Source organism: Cuculus canorus, chromosome 27 (assembly GCF_017976375.1).
Source record: "Cuculus canorus isolate bCucCan1 chromosome 27, bCucCan1.pri, whole genome shotgun sequence".
Taxonomy (NCBI): domain Eukaryota; kingdom Metazoa; phylum Chordata; class Aves; order Cuculiformes; family Cuculidae; genus Cuculus; species Cuculus canorus.
In genome coordinates, this window is record NC_071427.1 from 1,524,306 (window position 1) to 1,549,337 (window position 25,032).

Below are 25,032 nucleotides of genomic sequence, written 5' to 3' on the forward strand. Positions count from 1 at the left end.
CTTTCCCAAAGGGCCTTTTTCCCTTGTTGCCTACAGGAAAGCTGGGGAGGGGCTCTGGATCAGGGAGTGCAGGGACAGGACCAGGGGAACGTTTTGGAGCTGCAATAGGGGAGAGTGAGATGAGATCTTAGGGAGAAATGTTTTGCTGTGAGGGTGGGGAGGCCCTGGCCCAGGTTGCTTAGAGACAGCGTGGCTGCCCCATCCCTGGAGGGGTTCCAGGCCAGGTTGGATGGGGCTCGGAGCCCCTGATCCAGTGGGAGGTGTCCCTCCCCATGGCCTCGGCTTTGAGGTCCCTTCCAACCCATTCCAGGACTGTATGAAAATGTTCTCCCTTAGGAAGAGGGAGGCCATCACTGCTCTGTCGCCCTGCCGGCCCTGTGCCAACACCGAGGGGGAAGCAAAGGAAACTCCTTTTCAGTGCAGTTGGTCCTGGGATGAGTGATGTCTGTTAATCAGGGCGGTTTTAAGTCAGTTCCTTCAATCCTGTTCCCAGTGCAGCTTCATGTTTGGATTCCTTGCACTTGCCAGCAGGAAGAAGGAGCCTGGAGTGAGCAAGGAGGAGCAGAAATTTGCCTCAGCCTTCCCTGGGGGTTGGAAGGTTTATGGTCCAGAGGAGGCTACGAAGATGATCCAAGGGCTGGAGCACCTCCCATACGAGGACAGGCTGAGAGTTGGGGTTGTTCAGTCTGGAGAAGAGAAGGCTCTGAGGAGACCTTAGAGTGACCTTCCAGTACCTGAAGGGGCTACAAGAAAGCTGGAGAGGGTCTGTTCCCAAAGGTTTGTGGGGATGGGACAAGGGGGAATGTATATATAAACTGGAGAGGGGCAGATTTAGACTGGACATAAGGAAGAACTTCTTCACCATGAGGGTGGGGAGGCCCTGGCCCAGGTTGCCCAGAGCAGTGGTGGCTGCCCCATCCCTGGAGGGGTTCCAGGCCAGGTTGGATGGGGCTTGGAGCCCCTGATCCAGTGGGAGGTGTCCGTGCCCATGGCAGGGGGTGGAACTGGATGGGCTTTAAGTTCCCTTCCAACCCAAACCATTCTCAGACAAGGATGGTTGGACTTGAGGTCAAAGATCATTTCCCCTCCCCTGCAGGCTGTGAGCAGAGGTTGAGCGCTTCCTTCTCTGACCAAACGCTGCAGGGTTTGGGCTTCGGGCTCCTCCCTGGTGCTGCTGAGGGAGCAGCTGCTTTCCCAGCACTCCCTCTGCTGAGGGGAATGAACTGTCCTGCGTGCCCAGACCCCACCTGACCCTTCCTGTGCAGAAATGACTGAAGTGTTGAGAGACACGACCTGCAGAGTTGTTTATTAGGAATTCCTCCAACGTTGGAGGCATTTCCAGTTCGCAGAGTCAAGAACACAGTCTTGCACGGGATCAGCAGTGGATCCGACAGCACATTTCAACCCCCACTGTAGGCACACAGGCACATGGAATCCACCGAGCACAGACAGGGGAAAAAAGCTTTAGATTTGACGCCCTCAGGAGCCCCGTTCCAGGTGCCATCATTCCCCACGGTTCCCTTACGGAGCAAGGCTGGAGGTGCCGGCGGCCAGTGCTGTTGGTGTTATTCAGGAGCCGTGGTGCCTCTTGCCCTTCCCCTCGGAGCTCCTGCTCTCCTCTGGCAGTGGGTGACACCACCCCGACTCAAAGGCACCACTGTCCCACCTGTGTTCTGATAACGGTTTCTGGTTCAAAATAAGCCAGTTTACACACACTCCAGCTGCTGCAGGGATTAATGCTCACTCCAAACACGGGGCAGCAGGAATAAGCCTCGCAGAACCATTTAGAAGAGACATTCAAGAGCTCCTGGCTCTGGAGAAGGCCCCTCCTGCGTGTCCTGCATTCCCTGAATTCCATGTAAAGGGCCTTTACCCTTGCTGGAATGGCTGAGCACAGCCCTGCAAGAGACCTGGGCTCCCAAGCTCAGCTCCTCTTTACAAGTGCAGGTACAAAGCCTCAGCCCATCCCACCGCTCTGAAGCTTCAGGCAGCTCAGGATGGCGTTCCTGGGATTATAAAGCTACAGACAGACTTCACACACAGATGTCCGCAGCCTCACAAACGGTCCCTTTTGCGCTTCACAGGCCGTTCCTATTTTAGCAATACATTTATGGCTTCGTTCAAACTCAACAAGATAAACCAGACTCAAAATATTGCACAAACAAACCCAAGGAAGGGGAGGCTCCACACGGCGTCGTCAGCCCTGACGGGAGACGGATGAGGGTAGAGAGATTTAAAATGATTTCAAACGATTCCAATGTCCTCACAGCATGCAGCAACCGTGCATCGGGGAGGGAAGGGCACCACGAGGGAGGAATCTGCCTTTCTCCCTCAGCAGCGAAACTGCAGTCCCCGATTGTTTTACATTCAGAGCAGGAAAAGAAAACTTTGGTTAAAACATAACTTATAATGTGGATTTAAGGTAAAGATTGCATTGCCCTTATAAGAATAAAAAGACAAAAAATACAAAGCAAGGAGACCTGGGAATATCTTGGCATGAGAACACAGACACAGGCAAACACTGGGCACCAACACGCACACCACACTACAGTACGAGGTCCAAGCTATGTACGGAGAAGCGATGTGGAAGGGCTGCGTGATGACCAAGCCTCCTTTATTTCACCTCAAGGCAGGGAATCCTTCCTGGATCCCAGGCGGACAGCAGGGGAAGCGTCCTCCAAGCTTGCTTCAGTCCACAGCGTGGAGCCTCCACGCTACTGCTGGAAAGCGTTCTCCGGTGTGGTGGGTGTTTCCACCTCCGCGTAGAACTGAGCAATTTCATCTTTGTACTTCTTTGTCACCACCGGTCTCTTCAGCTTCATCGTGGGGCCTGGGGAAAGAACACAGCAGGGGTTTTGATGGTGTGGTGTCACAGACACACATCGATATTAGAGGGGAGCCTGGAGGAGGATTTGGAACACAGCAACAGACACCAACTTCTAAATTAGTTTTTGAGATTTCTAAACCCTCCCTTCCTTCCCTGTGCATAAGAAACAGCCCAACCCTCCTGCAAGAGACAGCGCCGGACCAAAGGTAAGTGCTGCTCAGCTCAGTCCTGCCAGGCTGGGAATTCATAGAATAGTTTGTGTAGGAAGGGACCTTAAAGATCATCCAGTTCCACTCCCCTACCATGGGCAGGGACATCCCACTGGCTCAGGGGTTCCAAGCCCCATCCAACCTGGCCTTGAACACCTCCAGGGATGGGGCAGCGACCACTGCTCTGGGCAACCTGTTCCAGGGCCTCACCACTCTCATGGGGAAGAAATTCTTCCTTATGTCCAGTCTAAATCTGCCCCTCCAGTTTATACCCATCCCCCCTCGTCCTATCCCCACAAGCCTTTATGAACAGCCCCTCTCCAGCTTTCCTGGAGCCCCTTCAGGTACTGGAAGGTCACTGTAAGATCTCCTTTGAGCCTTCTCTTCTCCAGGCTGAACAACCCCAACTCTCTCAGCCTGTCCTCCTATGGAAGGTACTCCAGCCCTCCGATTATCTCTGTAGCCTCCTCTGGACCCGTTCCAACAGCTCCATCTCCTTCTTATGTTAAGGATTCCAGAACTGGACACAATACTCCAGGTGAGGTCTCACAAGAGAGGAACAGAGGGGTAAAATCCCCTCCCTCCCTGCTGGCCACACTGCTTTGGATGCAGCCCAGGACACGGTTGGTTTCTGGGCTGTGAGCACACGTTGCCGGCTCATGTCGAGCTTCTCATCCACCAGCACCCCAAGTCCTTCTCTGCAGGGCTGCTCTCAATCACACCATCCCCCACCATGTACCGAAAACAGGTATTGCCCCAACCCAGGTGCAGGACTTTACATTTGGCCTTGTTGAACCTCATGGGGTTCTCAGAGCCCCACTTCTCCAGCCTGTCCAGGTCCCTCTGGATGACATCTTGTCCTTCCGGTGTGGCAACTACACCACTCAGCTTGGGGTCATCTGCAAACTTGCTGAGGATGCACTCAATCTCACTGTCAATATCATTGATAAAGATATTGAACAGCACTGGTCCCAGTACGGACCCCTGAGGGACAACACTTGTCACGGATCTCCATCTGGACTTTGAGCCATTGACCACTACTCTCTGAATACGACCACCCAACCAGTTTCTTAGCCACCGTACCATCCACCCATCAAATCCATCTCTCTCCAATTTAGAGAGAAGGATGTTGTGAGGGACTGTGTCAAAGGCTTTACAGAAGTTCAGATAGATCACAGCCGTTGGTTTACCCATGTCCACTGCTGCAGTTATCCCATCCCACCCTCCCCTAACCACAACAGGGAAAAGCCATAGCAAGGAAGGGCCGTGGGCAGCTCCCAGTACGGATGCCCTGGCTGTGTTGTCTGTTCCAGGCCCTGGGAAGGAGTGATCCCAAATGCCTCATCCACCACTCACCCAGTTCGCCACCAGCGAGAGAGAAGTCCTTCTCCAGGAGGACCCACTTCTGGATTTTCTGCGCGTTGGAGACAGCCCTCTCGTTGACTGCTGCAATTCCCTTCTGGATCGCCGCGTAGACAGCCTGGTCTTTGTTGCTGATGATCTCGGAGACTTTCGTAGCCTTGCTGCCCAGCTTCTGACAGTATTTGATAACTTCAGGCGTGAGTTCATCTCCTGGCTCACCGGTTTCTGCATTTACCTTGCACTGCAAGACAGGTCAGAACTGGTGACTTTGTGTCACTCAACACCCAATTCCCTTCACCGTCAGGAGCCTCGCTAATGAGCAACAACCACTAATGAGCGACAGCCGCTGTTCTGAACAGCCACCAGCCTGCAGGGTCTCCAGATAGAAGTCCGGGATGAGAGTTTAAAGCAGAGTCTCTTAAAAAGAGGTTCTTGAGAGCTCCCTTAGTCACCCCCAAAGCTGCTCCAGGAAAGACTGAAAATGGGTAAGGAAAGCAAAAGGGTTTCTTTTTTTTCTGTCTCACTTTTAGGTCTTTTACTTCTCTTTCTGCCCTGTTAGGCACGGGGAGACCCCACCGCCCTGCAAAACAGAACCTGATCATCTGACCAAGTGGCAATGCTCATTTTTCCTTACAGTTACAACTGCTCTTTGCAACTCAGCTACAAGTGATACCCCATGACAGCTCCAGTCCCTAGAAGATTGTGTATAAATGTGTAACAATTGCCTTCCTCGCTGGGATTAAACACATTCAGTGACACAAGCAGATTCCCATCCTCTTTTCCATTACCTTTAGTGTTAAGAGCATAGCAAGGAATTTTGCTCTGTCTCCAACCAACATGGCATTGCTGATGATAGGAAGAGCATCTTTTACAGCATCCTCAATGGGAACAGGAGGAATGTTCTCACCTCCAGCAGTGATGATGAGCTCTGGAAAAAAAGAAAAATCTTGATTAACACTTCAAACTTTTCCCCCTTCCTTCATGATCTGAAATGACTTCATTGCTTCTTTGTGCTTACTAGATCAAATAGTGGGGGTGTGTCCCAACCCCTGGAGAAGGCAGCAAACCAGGAGGACTCCAGGCAGGCTGGGAGAGATGGGACTGAGCTGTGCACACAAACAACATTGCAAAAGCTGCTTTAATGCTCCGGAGGCAGCTGCAGTTTGGGAACATGTCTGCAGCACGTTAGGGACGCTGCCACAGACCCCACAGGCTCCAAGACAGGTGAGCCGGTACAGAAGTTCTTCAGAAACTTGAGTAAAAGATTTGCTGAGGCAAAGCAGAGGGTGTGGAGATCCACAATGCAACGTGGAGCAGAGGCCAGCCTGCCTTTTTTGGCTGTCTTTTATAGATTGCTTAAAGCAGCCCCCTTGTGTGGCCATTTATCTATCTGGTGATTAAAGTCTTACAGGAAATTGGATTTGTTTGGGGTTGGTCAAAGCGCTGTCCCAAGCACAGCGCTGCTGCAAGCCATTTTCACAACACAGTTAAGCTGTTGTTTGCTCTTAGAGGCAAACTGGCACAGCAAACTGGAACTGGAGGGGCCCAGACAGGTCCGGCATCATGAAAGAGGCCAAGAAAGCATTAACCACCACTGCTGCTGCAATCAGAGGATTGCACCTTGCTCTGCAAACACACAATGGTTTCAGAGGTCGTCCCTCTCCTCCCATGCTCGCTGCCAGGACATACGGCAGCCACATTCACATTAAAGACCTCAGAAGGAGAAGTATTTGAATTCTGAGCAAGCCACAGCCACATAACCAGGGTTAGCAGGGTCTGAACACATCGTGTCACAGCCCCGTGTGACCCAGGACAAAGTGACGGGAGGCCTTACCTTTAATTCTGCCGGTGATGAAGAGGAATCCATCCTTATCGTGCTTGCCGAGGTCACCTGAATGCAGCCAGCCCTCTTCATCAATGGCCTCTCTAGTTTTCTCTTCCATGTTCAAGTAGCCCATGAAGATGTGCCTTCCCGAGAAGCAGATCTCCCCGACACCATCAGCATCTGGATTGTGGATCAGAGTCCTGCAGCCTTCGAGTTCCTTCCCACAGCTTGAAGAGAACACAAACACGAACCCAGGTCATTTTAAAAATAACCCAATCGATAGCCGAGCAGCAGAGTGAGGTTACGGCAGCACCCTCCCAGCTGAAGGGTTTGAACAAAGCCAGGCAGCTTTTTATTACAACTGCAGAACTCGCATCAGCAGACACCTTTGAGGAACTACAGGAGAAGCTGTTCTGGCAGAGCCATCAGGGCTCACACACTTGGTGTTTTCCGCCCATTGTTCTTAAACACCTGAGCTCTGAATGAGAAGATTTATGTCCCTGGAAGCAAACTTTAACTGCTGGTGGTATTTACTCTGCAGCCTGAACCCAAGGGGACTGAACAAGGCATTCAAAGCAACAGTATTTACTAATTTGGCATTAAAGTGACTTGTAGGCTACAGTTAGTAACTCTTCCTTCTTCCCATAAATCCTCTGCTTCCTGCTCAGCTTCTACAGAATCCAGGCCAAGTTAGATTTAAGTAACACAGCATTTGCCCTTCATCTGCAGATGTGACCGAAGGAACTGGCTCCCTAGAGACATTTTACTGACAGCAAAACCCCAGGAAAGAGCTGCACCAGCCAAGGCGGATGTGCCAGATGTAAGAGAAACTCAAAGCAACTCTTCCTCCCATCCACTCACAGGTATTTACCTGGTAAGCTTGAACACGTTAGGTAGAGACATTGTGTGAGGCCCAGAGCTCTCACTCATCCCATACAGCTCAAGCACAGGAATGTTCAGACTTAGAAAGAATTCCAGTGTCTCCCTGGAGACGGGGGCAGCCCCCGTGTAGCACCTCATGCAGCGGTCCAGCCCCAGGGCCTTCCGCACTCTGTTGTACACCAAGTGCCTGGCTAAGCGGAAATTCACTGGGTCTTCAGAATAGCTGTAGAAGAGAAATGGTTATGAGATCTCAATCACCCAGCAGAACTTCTCCCAGTTCCTCCTTTCACCTTCCTCCTATTTTAGTTTATTCAGAACCAAAATAATAGAGTCATGGAATGGTTTGGGTTGGAAGGGACCGTAAAGCCCATCCAGTTCCATCCCCTGCCATGGACAGGGACATCTCCCACTGGATCAGGGGCTCCAAGTCCCATCCAACCTGGCCTTGAACACCTCCAGAGATGAGGCAGCCACCACTGCTCTGGGCAACCTGGGCCAGGGCCTCCCCACCCTTGTCACAAAGAATTTCTTCCTAATGTCTAACGTAAATCTTCCCTCTTCCAATTTAAAGCCATTCCCCCTCATCCTATCACTCCAGATCTTTGTAAAAAGTCTCTCCCCAGCTTTCCTGGAGCCCCTTCAGGTATTGGAAGCTGCTCTGAGGTCTCCCCAGGGCCTTCTCTTCTCCAGGATGAACTCCAACTCTCAGCCTGTTCTCATAGCAGAGGTGCTCCAGCCCTTGGATCATCTTACAGCCTCTACGGACCTGCTCTAACAGTTCCATATCCCTCTTACTTTGGGAACGAAATAAAACAAATCGCACACCACCACCACTCCCAGCCCTCTCTGCTGATCCAAGCTCCACACTTGACTTTTATTGTCCCTGAATCTGGCTGTTACCAAAGACAGAATTCTTGACCTGATAGTAGAATCATAGAATCACAGAATATTTTGGGTTGGAAGGGACCTTAGAGATCATCCAGTTCCAACCTCCCAGCCATGGGCAGGGACATCCCACTGGGATCAGGCTGCCCAAGGCCCATCCAACCTGGCCTTGAACACCTCCAGGGATGGGGCAGCCACAACTTCCCTGGGCAACTTGGGCCAGGGTCTCCCCACTCTCATAGGGAAGAAATTCTTCCTAGTGTCTAATCCAAATCTGCCCATCTCCAGATGTTCCTAACAACCCTTAACTGTAGTTTGTAATTACCCATTCATCCGCTTCAGGTTTGTCTGCAGCCCAACCTCCTTGGCCCACGAGGCCACTCTCCTTCCAAACACTGACGATCTTGCACCTATGGATTTCATTTTTTCTTCTATTTTTTCCCAGACACGAGGAACTCCCAGGAAAGCAGTCGGCCTCACTTCCCGAATGGTGTCTATCAAGGAGCCCTGCACAAAGAAGAGTTTAATGCATCTTTAAATAGTGCTTCACTATAAACTTCAGGTCAGCACTAAATCACAGAATGGTTTGAGTCAGATGGGACCTTAAACCAGTTCCAGCCCCCTGCCATGGGCAGGGACACCTCCCACTGGATCAGGTTGCTCAAAGCCAGGGATGGGGCAGCCACTTCTCTGGGCAACCTGGGCCAGGGCCTCCCCACTCTCAGAGCAAAACATTTCCTCCTAAGATCTCATTTCAATCTCCCCTCTTGCAACTGAAAACCATTCCCCCTCATCTCATCCCTGCACTCTCTGATCCAGAGCCCCTCCCCAGCTTTCCTGAAGCCCCTTTCAGAACTGTAAGCCGATCTAAGATCTCCCCATCCCAACTCTCTCAGCCTGTCCTCATACAGGAGGTGCTGAAGCCCTTGGATCACCTCCTTGGCCTCCTCTGGACAATCTCCAACAGCTCCATGTCCTTCCTGTGCTGAGGACTCCAGAACTGAGCATGGGCCTCCAGATGAGGTCTCACCAGAGCAGAGCAGAGGGGCAGAATCCGCTCCCTCAACCTGCTGTGTCACCAAGATAAAGGAACCCCAGGACCATTCAAACGTCAGAGTGGTTTTAAGAAGACAGCAAGGGTCAATGCTTTCAGTGCCAATGCTGACACGGTGCCAAGAGAAGATCAGCTCTCTTCTCAGGACACAGATTTAATGGTGGTGGCATTTTGCAATGTGGACAAAGCAAATACAAAGCTGTTGCTCAACCAAGCTGTTGGGGTGGAGAAATGGTGTCAGGTGAGACACCAAGAAGCTCTGAGTTGTGAAGTGCTTGGTCAGCTTATCCCCAGCTTGCAATAGAGGGGCAAAAGGCAAAGGTCAGAGTGGTTACATTCATCAAACAAAGAGATCCTTAAACAGGAGCAGCAGTCACTGTGCAAATAAAGCGAGTTGCACAGCTTTCAGAACCATGAGATAAGTCAGCAGTGTTGGTTTTGAAGCACCCACCCCAGCTATAAGCAGGTAGATGAGTGTAGGCGTTTATTATCTTATGGTTTTACCTTTAATGCATCTGGCTGAGCAAAGAAAACTTGTGCACCGTATGCAATTGGCACCCAGATATCACACATCTGCGCAGCGATATGGCTGAGGGGCAGATAGCTGACCACCACCTCCTCCTGCTCTTTGGTATTTGCCAGCATTAGGAAGCGTCCTGCGGCCACCGCCGTCCACGTCAGCTGTAACAAAAACCCCCAGCAGGACTGAGTAACAGCTCTTCCCAGCAGGCACAGCCAAGAACACAGCTCACAAAACATGCTTGTGACGTCCCACGATCTCAACAGCAGGCATGTTTCCCCTCCGCACCCACCACAGGACACAGCTCTTGGGATGGGCAGCAAAACAAGAAGATGCTTACGTTGTCGTGACTGAGCATCACTCCCTTCGGCTGTCCTGTTGTCCCTGAGGTATAGATGAGTGTACAGCACTGGTTAGGCTTCTGCGACTCAATGATTTCACGGAGCTGAAGATCTGGAATATCTTTGCCAAGGGCCATGAACTCACTCCACTGAACAGAGAAGAGTAAAGCTCCATCACTTTGTAAGCTTATCACACACAAAATTAAACTTTATGCTACACATGAGCAGATGGAAACAATTTCCTAGGTCTGAACCCCTGGCAGGATCTGGAAGAGGTTGTAAATATGAACTGTCAGCCCCACAATGTTTTCTGGCTACCAAGAGTGGCATAGTGAGAAGCAGAAAGAGAGACAAACCCACCCCGAGGAAGCTCAACAGCTTTGTAGCAACGCTGAGAGTGCCAAGCTAGAGCAACGGTGAGACCTGAGGCTGCCTTGGAGAGTTCGGTACACTAACACCCGCCCTCCAACATGGATTATTAAGATTTTAGTAACAGCAGACACTTACTGCTTCAGTGAGCTGAGCAATCCCTCGCCCAGACCAAGAGAAGCTCCCACGACAGTCCCAGGGAAGGTGGTGGTCTCTTGCAAACCATCAGCTACACATAGCTGGGCTTTACAAGCTGTGAAAATGCCCAGTACTTACCGAGTACAGACCTGGTCTCTTCTCTTTTATCTCTTCCCCATACTGGACAATGGCTTTCAGATGAGGTAGTCTACGCCGAATCTGTTTTAAGAGGGGAGATCCCTGAGACAGAGCAAATCCTGCTTATCCCTCCTAAGCCTAAGTACCCCATCACTTCACACACTACTACTCCTTGCGCTCTGCAGTGATACTACAAAAATTTCATCTGTGAATGGGGAAGCCTCACTGGAGGCAGCAACCATTTGGGACTGGGATCACAGAATCATGGAATCATTTGGGTTGGTAGGGACCTTGAAGACCATCCAGATCCACCCCCCACCATGGGCAGGGACACCTCCCACTGGATCTGGTTGCTCAAGGCTCCATCCAACCTGGTCTTGAACACCTCCAGGGGTGGAGCAGCCACTGGACAACCTGGGCCAGTGCCTCACCACCTTCATTGTGAAGCATTTCTTCCTAATGTCTAATCTAAATCTTCCAATTTAAAGCGATTTCTGCTTGTCCTGTCACTCCATGCCCTAGTAAAAAGTCCCTCTCCAGCCTTCTTGTAGCCCCTTTCCGCACTGGAAGCTGCTCTAAGGTCTCCCTAGAGCCTTCTCTTTTCCAGGTTGAACAACCTCAACTATCTCAGCCTGTTCTCATAGCAAGGGTTGCCAGACAACATAGGGGATGCTCAATTGCTCTTTTTGGCTTCACATATTTAAGCTCAAAGCTTTGCTGAGCTGTGGAACTGCCACTTCACCTCTCTTGAGGTGTAGCGGTAGAGCATTCTCCACTGGCACGAGCAGAGAGCACACCAAGGAGGCTCCATCAGTTCATCTTCACTTTCAGACCAGCATTTCCCTCTGGTCTTCCCTCCTGGCAGAAGCCCTCCCACATCCCTCTATCAGATGCTGTCACCTCCAGCCCTTTCAAAAGCGTATTTACCTCTAATATTTTCTGAAGCTGTTTATCGTTTTCCACTACCACAACATTGGCACTGCAGTTCTCTGCTACGTAGTGACAGGCCTCAGGAGAGTTTGTAGCATAGATACCAACAGCAAATCCCCTGCAAAAGAAAAGGGGTGAAAACAAACAGTAAAGCAAACCCGAGAATAAGAGGAGAAGCAAAGCAGCTGGCAAAAGTCAGAGCATTTCAAATATTAACAGAGGAAAAACTTCAGGAATAATATCCCATAAAACAACAAAGAGCAGAGGGCTTAATTCCAAGAGCAAAGGCTCTGGTCTGGGGCATGGGAAATGTCAGAATGGTGTAAAGGACCGCAGTGTCTCTGGCGGAAGCAAGTATCAAACTCCAGGGCTGCAATCCTCTGGCATTTCCCATCATTGTTTTCATTAAAAGTGTAAGCAGGGTTTTGCATTAGCCTGCTGTTTGTCTTCATTTGACAGAAGCACCTGGCTAAAAAAATGACTTTTTCGTCTCATTAATCCATAATGAAGCAAAGAGAGAGTTTAGGTTCTGCCTACCCTTATTACACTCACATAGAAGCAGTCGGTTTTCTTCCAGGTTTTTTACAAAATTCATTTGTTTGGTTTTTAAATTAAAACTCCTTCTCACATGAATACTGAAATTACTGTCTGAATGTTAAAGCAAAATGCATGTCAAGAGCCAAGATTCATCCTTACCCTGCAAGGATAGCTCCAATGTCAGCAATAAACCACTCTGCAGAATTGAATCCCAAGATGCAAACTCCATGGAAACGCTCCAGTCCCAGCTGTAAACAAGAGATGAGATTACAGCAACCTTGGTTTCCCTTTGAAGGATGCTTAGAGTTAATTTACAGATCTCTGCTGTAAGCACGAAATCAAAGGAAGCATTCAGGCCATTATATACAGTATATCACAGTGGAAAACTTCTCAAGACCTGAAACTTGATAGGTTCTGTATTGGATCAGACACTGTCCTGCTTTATCAGTAGGCAGGGAAAAATGGATTTGCTCAGGTCTGCAGCTGGTGTGAGTAGCTCACCGACGCTAATGGTGTTCTAAACCTGCACTCCAGGTACTGCTCAGTTCCCTTTGGGCTGGGAATGAGAACGTAACTTAGACAATAGGACCAAGGCCAGGTTGGAAGAGGCTTTGAGCAACCAGGGAGAGGTGTCCCTGCCCATGGCAGGGGGTGGAACTGGATGGGCTTTAAGGTCCCTTCCAATCCAAACCATTCCATGATTGTGATTCTATGTACACCTGCTGTGACATTTCATCATTTGGTACAGGTTACAGATGTTAGGTATCAATGGGGACAAAGCAACAAGCCCCAGGGACGGTGTGAGATGCTTTGCCATGGAATTCTAGCTGTCAAAGTCCCAGTCTTTAAATCTCCTTCTGCTGTTCTCTGGTGTTGTCCCAGAGAGGAAGTTCCCACCATAGCAGTGAATACAGACTGTTCTTAACTTCAAGAAATAAGACTTCATAATAGCCCCCTGATCCAGTGGGAGGTGTCCTCGCCCATGGCAGGGGGTTGGAACTGGATGGGCTTTGAGGCCCCTCTCAACCCAAACCATTCCATGATTCTACGATAATGATATTAGTACGCAGAGAGAACGTGGATTTCTCTCCAAGTGTCTTCATTCCCAACACTGCAGGGAAAAGGCTCAGCCACTTTGACATTTAAGACTGATTCATACACATCCCCTCAAGGTTTTGCTTAGAAAGATTAAAATTCACAGGCCTTCTGAGGGGTGTTGTCCTGGTTTACCATACACCTCAAACAACTCATATTAAAGGCTTCCCCACACACTTGGTTTTAGTCAAATATGGAAGCAACTTGTAAGAAATTTAAACAAAACCACTGCAGGAATTACCAGGCTGCTTATGGCCTGTTCAAGTATTTCCCTGTCAGTTCAGGACTCCCCATGCTCAGAGAACTCGCAAGGTGAAGGTAGATTTGCCCAAAGCCACGGTTAAACCAACTGAACCCAAAGCAGGAGCAGAATCAACCCAAACTTCACCTTCAGGAAGCTTTTTGCTGCTTTCCAGCACTCATGATAGTACGTCTTGTACGTTAGTTTTATCCACTGGCCATCCTTCTTGGAAGCAAGGGCATAACGATCTCGGTATTTACAAACAGCTTCCCGGAACAGTTCATGAATGGTCTTTGGCACCTCGCTGCCTACGCCCTGTTCCTCCATCCTCAATTTGACTTCCCCATCTCGTCGTGTTGTCCACAGACTGGAGGCCGGAGGTGAAGAGGCTGGGTTGAAAGAAAAGCGTTCAGCATCTTACATTTAGAAATCACTCGTTGCCATAACAGCAATATAAATACAAGTATCAAACATATAAGAGTAAATGCTGTCATACCTCCTCTCACCCCCCTTTTTTGACTTTTTGCCATACAACATCCAATATTTTAGACCAGGACTGGTAGATGAACTCTCTAAATCATGTTCAAAACTGTGTTCATCATTCCCCATTCACATCCCCCTGCTTTACTGTCCTAGAGCTGAAGGTAAGGTGGCAGCTTCCTATAACATCCACAGGTGCTGTGTTTTACCTTTGTTTCCCTAAGGAGGGCTGTTAGCAGGACATTATTATGCGGAAAAACATTTTAGCAGGGTTGGTAGCAATAGGATAAGGGGTAATGGTTTTAAGTTAAAACAAGAGAAGTTTAGACTAGATATTAGGAAGAAATTTTTCACGCTGAGGGTGGTCAAACACTGGTGCAGGTTTCCCAGAGGAATGGTAGATGCCCCATCCCTGGGGCTATGTTTATTCAAGGTCAGGTTGGATGGGGCACTAAGCAAGTGGATGAGTTGAATATGTCTCTGCTCACTGCAGGAGGGTTGGACTGGATGACCTATAAAGATCCCTTCCAACCCAAACTATTCTATGATTCTATGATTCTATTATCTTGCAGATAAGCACTAGGCAGTGATGTTTACTCCTTGAAGCACATCCGTGCTTTAAACTCAAAGTTCAAGAGGCTTTTGCACAGACTACCCTGCAATTTGAGTTTCTTTTTTCATTATTATGGTTGGACAAATTCCTCTCATGTCAATAATGATCTACGCACCTCACAGTAACTAAAGTCTTCCACTTACCTCTGAAGCTATGCATGTCTGGCTTTTTGTTGGTGCCTTCAGCTGTCTTGATGCCAGGGACCTCATCAGATCTGCAAGGCAAAAGCAGTTACCCATGGATAGGCTTTACTTGTTCCACCACTTAATTCTATCAGTCCTTGGATGTCAAAGTGGTTCCTATGCTCGGTTTTGGGCCCCTCACTACACACTGAGGGGCCAGAGCACGTCCAGAGAAGTGAAGGGAGCTGGGGGAGGGGCTGGAGGAGGGGTTAGGAGAGGGAGCTGAGGGTGTTTAGCCGGGAGGAGGCTGAGGGGAGACCTCATCACTGTCTACAACTGCCTGAAAGGAGGTTGTAGCGAGGTGGGTGTTGGTCTCTTCTCCCAAATAAGAAGTGATAGGACAAAAGGAAATGGCCTCAAATTGTGCCAGGGCAGGTTTAGACTGGATATTAGGAAAAATGTCTTCACTGAAAGGGTTCTCAGGCACTGGCAGAGGCTCCCAGGAAGGTGGTGGAGTCCCCATCCCTGGAGGTTTTTAAAAGACAGGCAGATGAGGTGCTCAGGGATCTGGTTTAGTAGTGGACAAGAACAGTTGGACACGATCTTAAAGGTTTTTTCCAACCAAATGATTCTAAGATTCCTAATGTTCTGCAAGTAACTTTATTAATTTTACCAGCCTACATGGCTACAGCAACAAAACAGACCCCTATCAGAACACGCAAGCTTTGTCTGCACTGCTTTAAAACACAGGCAGGTTTTCCTAACGTATCTGTAATTTCAGATGAGAGGCAGAAGAATCCATGAACATGGCAACCAGAAAACAGGGATCATTTCATACCACAGGAGTGAGGAGCAGGGCAGGAAGAGCACGTGGACCTGGGGCTTTACCCCTGCCCACAGTACATGGGTCTACAGAACGGGGTTGCCCCGGGCCTCTCTCCTAAGCAGCACAGCAATGCCCCCAGCTCTGCATCCTGCAGGGAATCCCACATGGAATCCTCCTCCGTCAGGAGGCCAGGCAGCTGAAGAGCAGGAAATGGATCTAACAGAAAATCTTGTTGTTAGGCATTCCTAATAAAATTAGAGCTTCGGGCTCCCACCAGATGTTTGTGAAGCAAGGGAAACAGGCATATTCCCTGCCTGTTTCAGCCAGGCTCCTCACCAGGAGGAGCAGTGCCAGCTGACAGCTGCACCTTCTCCTTACAGCCTTGCAAAATCTGGTGAGATGTCACCTGCCTGTGTTTGCAGAACAGCATTCTTCTTCTGTCCTTTTCCAAAGGGAGACCTCACAGCCATAAGTGATGAGTACAAGGAATAATTAAGCTGCACCTCCCACTTCAGGCAAGTTGGACACCAGATACCGCATGATGTGGTGTTTAAATGCCTCTGCCCTCCTCCCTAGGCCATCCCGCCCTCCAACCCGCAGGCAGATGACCTCAAGTTGCACCAGGGGAGGTGTAGGAATAGTAGGAAAAATTTCTTTACTGAAAGAGCATTGAAGCCCTGGCAGAGGCCATCCAGGGCAGCGGGAGCGTCTCCAACCCCAGAAGGGTTCAAAAAGCATCTAGATGTGGCGCTTCAGGACATGGTTTAGTCGGGATGGTGGTGTTGTGTTGATGGTTGGAGTCAATGACCTTAGAGGTCTTTTCCAACTTTAATAATTCTTAATATGATTCTATGACCATGGCCCATGCCCAGGGCAATACCCGCTTGGATCATCGGTGCAGCACCAAGGCCCATGTTTTGTCGAGCCAAGATTCTATTCCAAAGAACCACAAATGCCATCTTGCCTTGCCACCTCCTTCCAGGACCTTGCTCTCCCAGCCATCACAGTGGTGTTGGTTTCCTCACGCCAGCACTGGGTGTTTCCACTTGCCCATGGCTATGTTTGGTGCACAGCTCCTCCCTAGCCCTGGTTCCCATAGGCTGCAGGCCCATGACATCACAACCACCCCAGCCCTCACAGGGGCAGCTCTGGGGCCAGGAGAGCCCCAGCAATGCCGCCTGTCACAACCAGCCCCTCCTATGTCCAAGAAGGAGATCCTTGGTCCCTGATCCAGGCAGGGATCCCCTCGAGTCCCACATTTTTCTCCCTTTCTACAAGACTAAAGGGAAGACAAGTGAGCACAAAGCACTGCAAGAACATCAGTGTGAGGGGTAAATCGCTCCCCTCTGGTTTATGTTGCCTCTGCCTACAGGAAAGCTGGGGAGGGGCTCTTGGTCAGGGAGTGCAGAGACAGGACAAGGGGAACGGATTTCAGCTGCAAGAAGGGAGATTGAGATGAGATATTAGGAAGAAATGTTTTGCTGCGAGGGTGCGGAGGCCCTGGCCCAGGTTGCCCAGAGCAGTGGTGGCTGCCCCAGCCCTGGAGGTGTTCCAGGCCAGGTGGATGGGGCTTGGAGCCCCTGATCCAGTAGGAGGTGTCCCTGCCCATGGCAGGGGATGGGACTGGATGGGCTTTGAGGTCCTTTCCAACCCAAAGCATTCTGTGATTCCATGATTCTCTGAATTTTTAGGAGATGCTCAACTATGGTATTATTGCTTTGGGCATCTGATAAGATTTAAGACAGAATATTTGCCTGTGCATGCTTCAAAAGCAATACTGCTTCTTCTATCTAATCTGCAAGCAAGGAACCACAGGGAAGTAAATCAATTTCTTCCTTATTTCCCCCAAAGGGATTACGAGATGTTCCCTACCACTTGTTTCCTCCTCATTACTGAGAACATTTTTCAGCACTAATTAATCCTCAGTTGCAATAGTTCTGCACCATTTCTCTACCAGCTTTATGATCAAAGCATGGAAATGACCCTGTAGAGGAGTAAAAACGCCCTAGCTATTTCCGTTACAGTAAATAGAGTCATCTCTGTTTCCCCCTTACCACATGCAATTCAAATGCAGCCTGAAAAGATTTTGGTAGAGAACATTTTGTTGGCTATATCCCATACCCTGTGTGAGATACAGACCTTTATCCGATCTTTAGTAAGAGGCTGCTGAGATTTACAGAGACTTATAATCATTAAGGTTGAAAAAGACCTCTAAGCTCATCCAGCCCAACCGTCAGCCCAAGCCCACCGTGCCTATTAAACCATGTGCCACATCCATGTGGTTTTTGAACCCCTCCAGTGATGCAGACTCCACCACTGCCCTGGGCAGCCTCTGCTAGGGCTTCACCACTCTCTCAGTAAAGGAATTTTTCCTAATCATAGAATAGTTAGGGTTGGAAGGGACCTTAAAGATCATCTAGTTCCAACCCCCCCGCCGTGGGCAGGGACATCCCACTGGCTCAGGCTGCCCAAGGCCCATCCAACCTGGCCTGGAACACCTCCAGGGATGGGGCAGCCGCAACTTTCCTGGGCAAACTGTACCAGGGCCTCCCCACTCTCATGGGGAAGAAATTCTTCCTAATGTCTAGTCTAAATCTGCTCCTCTTCAGTTTATTCCCCTTCATTCTGTCACCACAAGCCTTTATGAACAGTCCCTCTCCAGCTTTCTTGTAGCCCCTTCAGGTATTGGAAGGTCACTATAAGATCTCCTCTGAGACTTCTCTTCTCCAGGCTGACGAAGCCCACCTCTCTGAGCCAGTCCTCGTGCTCCAGCCCCTCTGATCATCTTCGATAATATCAAATATTCAAGATAATAGCCAATCTAAACCTCCCCTGGCACAACCTGAAGCCATGAGGACTTAACAGGAGTTGGATAAGAATCAGCACAGGACCTGCTCACAAACCATCCCCACGGCAGCACATGGCACTGTGTGCAGCACAGCATCACATCAGAAACACCACAGCACTTGGGAGGTGCCCCAAGTGCTCATCAGCACCCTCTCAATTACACAGAATAACAATTACACAAAGTTCCTTTACTTTACATGCTCTTTCTGACTATGCAGTATATTTTACCACTCATAGAATCATGGAATAGTTTGGACTGAAAGAGACCTTAAAGCTCAGCCAGTTCCAACCCCCTGCCATGGGCAAGGATACCTCCCACTGGATCAGGTTGCTCCAAGCCCCATTCAACACCTCCAGGGATGGGGCAGCCATAACTTTAAGCTTATATTAAACTTAATATTAAATCTACATCATATAACCATAATCAACTTCCATTAAATACAAGGCATTCCTGTGCTTTACATTTCGATTAGATGCACATTACTCTAAGCTCCATAGTCTGTGTGGTATCTCTGCACAACAAACTGAATCCTCTTCCTCTTTTCCTTTGAGAGGATGAGATTGCGGATTCAGCTTTGGGATTGTGGAAGTTGTAACAAATGTTTGAATTTTTTTCAGAAAAAAAAAATCTTAATTAATCTAAGTATTTATGATGGAATACAAACCCAGCCTGTGTGTACAGGTCAAAACAAAGAAAATGTCATGTTAAATTACACCAACCTCGTTGCAGAGCTGAGCAGCACATCATCTAGTGCCACCTCACCGTTCCCTTGAGGACCCGAATTAAAATAAGCGGTGGGGTCTGGTTCCGCGAGTGTCACGCGTGCATCTGACTCGCATAGCATTGTCCCTGCAAAAACAGGTTGTAAAAATTAGCATACAATGCAACACTGCAGTAAATCAGCTCTCAGTGACGGAGCTGCCTGACCACAGCAACCCAAAACCGGCGTGACCCCCGAGTGCTGGGTTTGCGTGAAACAAGGTAAATTCTGACAGCGGGCACAGCATGCTCTGCACCACACAGAATTCATTCAAGCACCCTGATCAGTGCTAGGCAATAAATCTATTCCCAGCCCAAAATCGCAGCTTACAGAGAACACCGCAAGCTCAACAATTCAAATTCCACACTTCCTTTGCCCCAAACACTCCAGCTCAGCTCTCAGACACCCTCTCCCTCAACCCAGCCTTACACCGCATCGTCTCCGCCTTTGTGCAGTCTCTTCTCCTGCAGCCGCTCCAGACAATGTGGACTCGGCTTTATTTTTAAACTAGCACTCAGGAGGCAGATCTGGAGCATCTTATGTCATGTGCTGCCTGCCTCGCAATTGGAAGCGGCTCATCACCCCACACAGTCGCCTCTTACGGAAGCCCTGGCCCTGCGCCTGCTCGCCAGCCTCAGAAACCCCATGGGGTTCGGGATCCCCCTCAGGGGACCCAGCCCCAGACACCCCAGAGATTGAACCCGCTCTCATTAACATCAGCCCTCGTGCTTTCTGCACCACGTTCAGCATTAGGGGATTTCATCACCTAAATGGAAGGTTTCCAGTGCTGAAAACAGCACTGGTTTTATTTAAGGTTTACATTTGTTAAAGGCTTTTGATGCTTGACTTGACGGGCTGAGTATTAATTGTTCCAAGGGATTTCTAGCTGATTGGTGATGCATCTCATTCCCCTTGATCCTTTTAAGCAGTGGATTTCAGCATGCAGTACCGGCATCAGAGGGATGCAATTTAAAGCAGGGCAAGGAGCAGGTTTGTCTGAACAAGGAGAGACGGGAGCTAAAGGAAAGAGCCCTTTTATCTAACAAATCCGACCCAGCCCAGCCACAGCCTCTGACGGGTGGGAAAACCATGAACAGCCACAACCTAGAGCGGGCAGAGCTGCCTCCAGCCCAGGGAGGTTCAGCCCCCCCTTTCCACTTCTTCATCGGCACAAGGAAACGTCACTGCTCACGCCACACTCTGCTCCAGGCTGCAACTCAGCACACAAATAGTTTCATTTATGAGCAGCTGAGAAAGAAAGAGATGGCTCCAAAAATCCCATCTCTGAAGTTTCTGGAGAACTGGCAGATGTCACCTCATGCCCCATTCTGGGCTAAAAGAGTGGGTTATTCTGTTTATTTAATAAGACAGCTGTGATAAAAGGGGCATTATTGGGGACCCATAGGCGATGAAGGGGCTGGAGCATCTCTGTTATGAGGAGACGCTGAGGGACCTGGGTCTGTTCAGCCTGGAGAAGACCGAGAGGTGACCTTATCATCGCTGATCAATACCCGAAGGGCAGAGGGCAGGAGGATGAGGCCAGACCCTGCTCAGTAATGCCCAGTGACAGGACAAAGGGCACCAGGCACTTCTTGGAGCCCAGGAAGCTCCACCTGAACATAAGGAAAAACTTCTTTCCTGCAAGGGTGACAGAGCATGGGAACAGGCCGTCCAGGGAGGGCACGGAGTTGCCTTCTCTGGAGATATTCCAGCCCACCAGGACATACTCCTGTGCAACCTGCTCAAGATGACCCTGCTTTAGCCATGAGGTCAGACTGGATGAGCTCCAGAGGGCCCTTCCAGCCCTCACCATTCTAGGATTCCGAGATTATCTTTACAAAGCAGCCACCCAGACCTGTGAAACCTGGGTTCAGTTCCCTCCCCAGTCTGGAGGAACTCAAACCCCCATCTCGTAGAGATGACCACACTGTGTGATGCCCACTGGAGCTGTCACCACCACCTCCCTTGCTTAAAGAGACACCCACGCAAGGAGGAGGAGAACATAAGTGAGGAGGAACATACCGAGATGCTGTCATTGCACTCAACCCTCTTTGGCAATTCTGTACTTGCCTTTGTTCCCAGCACCCCACAACAAGGAATTTAAGTCCCCCACACCCCTGAAGCAAGCTTTTCTCTCTAATTACAGCCCTTCTCTCACCATCTGCTCTTTATTGCAGCAGGAAAGGTTCAAGGGAAAGGGTGGAGGTGTCCTCATGCCAGCTGTTCCACAACACAGCACAGCACAGCACAGCGAGCTCACAGGTGACAGAAGCTGGTTGGGAAAACATTGGGCAGAGAAAGGCCAAGTCCCATCTCTGTCACCGCCACATCCAGTAGGAAGGGTTCTTGAAAGAGAATCCAGTTATCAATGCCACGTGGCCCTCAACACCTGGAGAGCAGCAGCCCACCACCACTTCTGGTGGTGCCTGGGTGCACTCACACCATGGAACAGGAGCTTGCAAGCTGAAATCTAGAGTGCAACCTGGTCGTGCCAGTTCCCTTGTGGATGCAAGGCATCAGAATCCTGAGTCAGTCATGCATTTTTAAGTCAGAAACAGAACTACGCTGAGCTATTTACTCTCTCCAGCCCTGCTAAGCACCACGTCTGGCTCCTTCCTTCTTTGATGCTTCATTACAAACCCAGCTATGCTACACAGGCCACTGGAAACACACACGTGTTCACAGGGTAAATGGGATCACAATTGAGCCTCTCACACCACACGCAGTTTCTAGAGGAGCTAACACACTGTGATGCACCGTGTTTCTTCAGGAACGTGAGACCATGCACCCAAACAAGAATCTGCCAAGAGAAACCTCCCTTTTAATTAAACCTGTGTGACAACTTTAGTCATTTAAATACAAAGCCTCTCCTGCTTTGAGGGAACACTGTGTCCCAGAAGAACTGGAAGCCGGTGAATGATTCCATCGAAACCGCTGCAGAGCTTCACTAACAGAAATGCAGTGACACTTGAACTCGTGACAGACAACGGGACAGGAGGGAAGGTTTCATTTTTCTGAACACGCCTTCACTTAAAACACACCCAGAGCTGCAAACCCATCAATTCAAATTCTGGTCTACGTCTCTTAGCCACTTGATACTTTCCAGCACAGCCCACTTTGCTTCCTCTTCCTGATCTCTTTTCTTTTTAAAGCCACCACATCCGATCCGATCCAACTACCCCGTGCTGATCAGCTTTAGGAAATGGCCGTGTTATCTCATTGCCTTTCCACATATCCTCTAGAACAGACACTCGACCTTTTTGTTCCTTAGTTTTCTTTGATGATTTATTAAGTGAGGAAGCTGAGCAAACCCCTCTTCCTCTTTTAGCCAAAATCCATTTTTAAAGGAGCAGTGCTTCCTAAGCTTCCTAAGCACTGAAGGTTTTCTCCCCAGCAGAACCTCTGACCACGCATCAGGAGTTATTCAATGCCTTCATTATGCAGGAGCAGAGGGAACAGGAGGAAAGCTGGCCCCAACCCCTACAAGGATACTACCACGCCAAGATCTTGAGTGAACTGCACAACTGCAGCAGACGCTGAGCTCAGTGCTGAGCTTGGGCTGAACAGCGCTGCTCATGCACTGTCACCGTCAGCCAGACCCACAAACACCAGCGGCATTGATACCACATGGATCCACAGCAGCACAGGCCACCATACAACTTGTTAGTCTCAATTTTATGCAGATTGCTGGGGATTTGATCTAAAACATCCCAGCACTGGAGGAGTGCTGTGACTCACAAGGAAGCTGTTCTGTTACTGCACCACCTGCACATTCGCCAGTGATGGGGAAAACCCCCGTGCAGGCAGTTGGAACACACAGGGATGCATTTCCAGGCATGCCTCCATCACTCATACTTGTACCAGCGCTCACCACCCATGGCTCAGTCCCTGCCTGATGTCCAGTGTGGCTGGGAACTGGTGGCACAGTCAGCATCAGAGCATCTCCCAGTGCTCTGGCCACCTCACGCAGTGTCACTGGTGACAGCCGCACACAGAAAGGGACGGGACCTCTCACATCACCCACCACCCTCAGCCCATGCTGGGTCAGCTCTGAATTGACCATGGAGTTCTTAACCAAAATCTCACCATATTCCAGCTCTGTTGGCCAGGCCACTCATTTGCGAATGAGATGTTCGGAGAAACCAGCTCAGCAAAGCCAGGAATCACGGAATGTCCTGAACTAGAAGGGACCCACAAGGATCATCAAGTCCAACTCCTGCCCCTGCACAGGACACCCCAACAGCTACACCGTGGGGCTGAGGGTGTTGGCCAAGGGCTTCTGGAAGATTATAGAATAGTTTGGGTTGGAAGGGACCTTAAAGACCATCTATTGTCAGCCTTGGCACTGTGACTGCTCCCCTGGGGAGCTGTTCCAGTGCTCTACCCTCTGAGGGTAGAACCTTCTCATCATGTCACAGAATCATAGAATCACTAGGTTGGAAAAGACCTCTTAGAGTCTAACCATTACTGTCTGCCACTAAACCATGCCCCTGAGCACCTTAGCTACCCATCTTTTAAATACCTCCAGGGATGGGGACTCCAACACCCCCCTGCGCAGCCTCTGCCAGGGCCCAACGACCCTTTCTGTGTAAAATTTATTCCTGATGTCCAGTCTGACCCTCCCCTGGTGCAGCTTGAGGCCATTCCCCCTTATCCTGTCCCCTGTCACTTGGGAGAAGAGCCCAGCTCCCTCCTCTCTACACCCTCCTTTCAGGCAGTTGTAGAGAGCAATAAGGTCTCCCCTCAGCCTCCTCCTTTCTCCAGGCTAAACAACCCCAGCTCTCAGCCACTCCTCATAAGACTTGTTCTCCAGCCTCTCCTCCAGCCCCACTGCTCTTCTCTGGACACACTCCAGAGCCTCCAACCTGACCCTCCCTGGCATCCTCCTGCCATTCCCTCAGATCCTGTCCTTGGTCACCAGAGAGAAGAGCTCAGCACCTTCTCCTCCTTCTTCCCGTGTGAGGAAGCAGCAGAGCACGATGAGGTCTCCCCTCAGCCTAATCTTCTCCAGACTCAGTTCCCTCAGCCACTCCTCGCTCCCCTCTGGGTCCGCGCCCTCCTCTGAGGGATGAACTCAGCGGTGACATATCGAACCCTACACGAGATGTTTGGGGTCCAGCACCCACCCCGACCCTACGGCGGCACAGCCCCGGCTCAGGACATCCCAAAGTTCGCGTGGAAGCCTCGTGGGCACGGCAGGATCGAGCTCCCCCATCCCCTCCCCGTCCATCCATTCATTCATCCCCATCCCAGCGCATATGGTTCCCGGCGTTTCCCGCGCAAAGTGGGGGGATGTCACGTGACAGCAGCCCCACGCACCCCGTTACCTTGAGGAGCTGCGCGCACCACGGCGCGCGCCGCCACGCGGGGCCCCTTTAAGAGCGGCCGCCGCGAGAGGGCCGACTCCGAGCGCGGAGGGGGCGGGGCTTCCCCACCACCCGACCAATCGCAGGGGCTCGGAGAACCCGCGCGGCAGAGCCATTGGACGAGGGGCGGAACGGAGGCGACGAGGCCACGCCCCCTGCCCGGCGGCGGTCACACGCGGTCATTGACCCGGCGCGAGGCCGCCATTCAGGATTCACTGAGCGGCGCGGGCGGTGGGAGACGCGGCCTCAACGGGGAGCGCTGCAGCCCCACCATGGAGTGTCCCAGCCCTGCCTTTGAGCCCCATGGCCCCTCATTGAGTGTCCCAGCCCTGCCTTTGAGCCCCACGGCCCCTCCACTGAGTGTCCCAGCTCTGCCTTTGAGCCCCACTACCCCTCCATTGGGTGTCCCAGCCCTGCCTTTGAGCCCCACAGCCCTCCACTGAGTGTCCCAGCCCTGCCTTTGAGCCCCACAGCCCTCCACTGAGTGTCCCAGCCCTGCCTTTGAGCCCCACTACCCCTCCATTGGGTGTCCCAGCCCTGCCTTTGAGCCCCACGGCCCCAACACTGAGTGTCCCAGCCCTGCCTTTGAGCCCCACGGCCCCTCCACTGAGTGTCCCAGCTCTGCCTTTGAGCCCCACGGCCCTCCACTGAGTGTCCCAGCTCT

The 25,032-nt window shown here is 50.5% G+C and overlaps 1 protein-coding gene across 2 annotated transcripts; it reads right to left on the minus strand.

The window, feature by feature from the left end:
* Positions 1 to 1,285: 1,285 nt before the first annotated feature.
* ACSBG2 (acyl-CoA synthetase bubblegum family member 2) lies at positions 1,286 to 24,421 on the minus strand. Of its 2 annotated transcripts, none has more exons than XM_054050424.1 (15): positions 24,330 to 24,421; positions 18,962 to 19,091; positions 14,590 to 14,660; positions 13,501 to 13,742; positions 12,177 to 12,265; positions 11,478 to 11,598; positions 10,551 to 10,631; positions 9,905 to 10,054; positions 9,549 to 9,725; positions 8,316 to 8,497; positions 7,095 to 7,328; positions 6,233 to 6,450; positions 5,187 to 5,326; positions 4,393 to 4,639; positions 1,286 to 2,830 (listed from the first exon to the last, which is right to left on the minus strand). In XM_054050424.1, the coding sequence occupies exons 2-15, from the start codon at positions 19,084 to 19,086 to the stop codon at positions 2,715 to 2,717; spliced, it is 2,193 nt and encodes a 730-aa protein (XP_053906399.1). In that variant the 5' UTR covers positions 19,087 to 19,091; positions 24,330 to 24,421; the 3' UTR covers positions 1,286 to 2,714. The 2 variants fall into 2 exon arrangements, with proteins under 2 accessions (XP_053906399.1, XP_053906398.1); XM_054050423.1 differs by lacking the exon at positions 24,330 to 24,421 and adding an exon at positions 19,432 to 19,583.
* Between the last annotated feature and the right edge of the window lie 611 nt (positions 24,422 to 25,032).

Bases quoted from the DNA above. Each gene is read 5' to 3' on its own strand.
- ACSBG2 (XM_054050423.1), bottom strand. The intron at 10,632-11,477 runs GTAAATACGCTT...CTCTTAAAACAG, and splicing joins AGCTTCAGAAAATATTAGAG to ATTCGGCGTAGACTACCTCA. The intron at 10,055-10,550 runs GTAAGTACTGGG...TTCTCTGTTCAG, and splicing joins AGAGACCAGGTCTGTACTCG to TGGAGTGAGTTCATGGCCCT.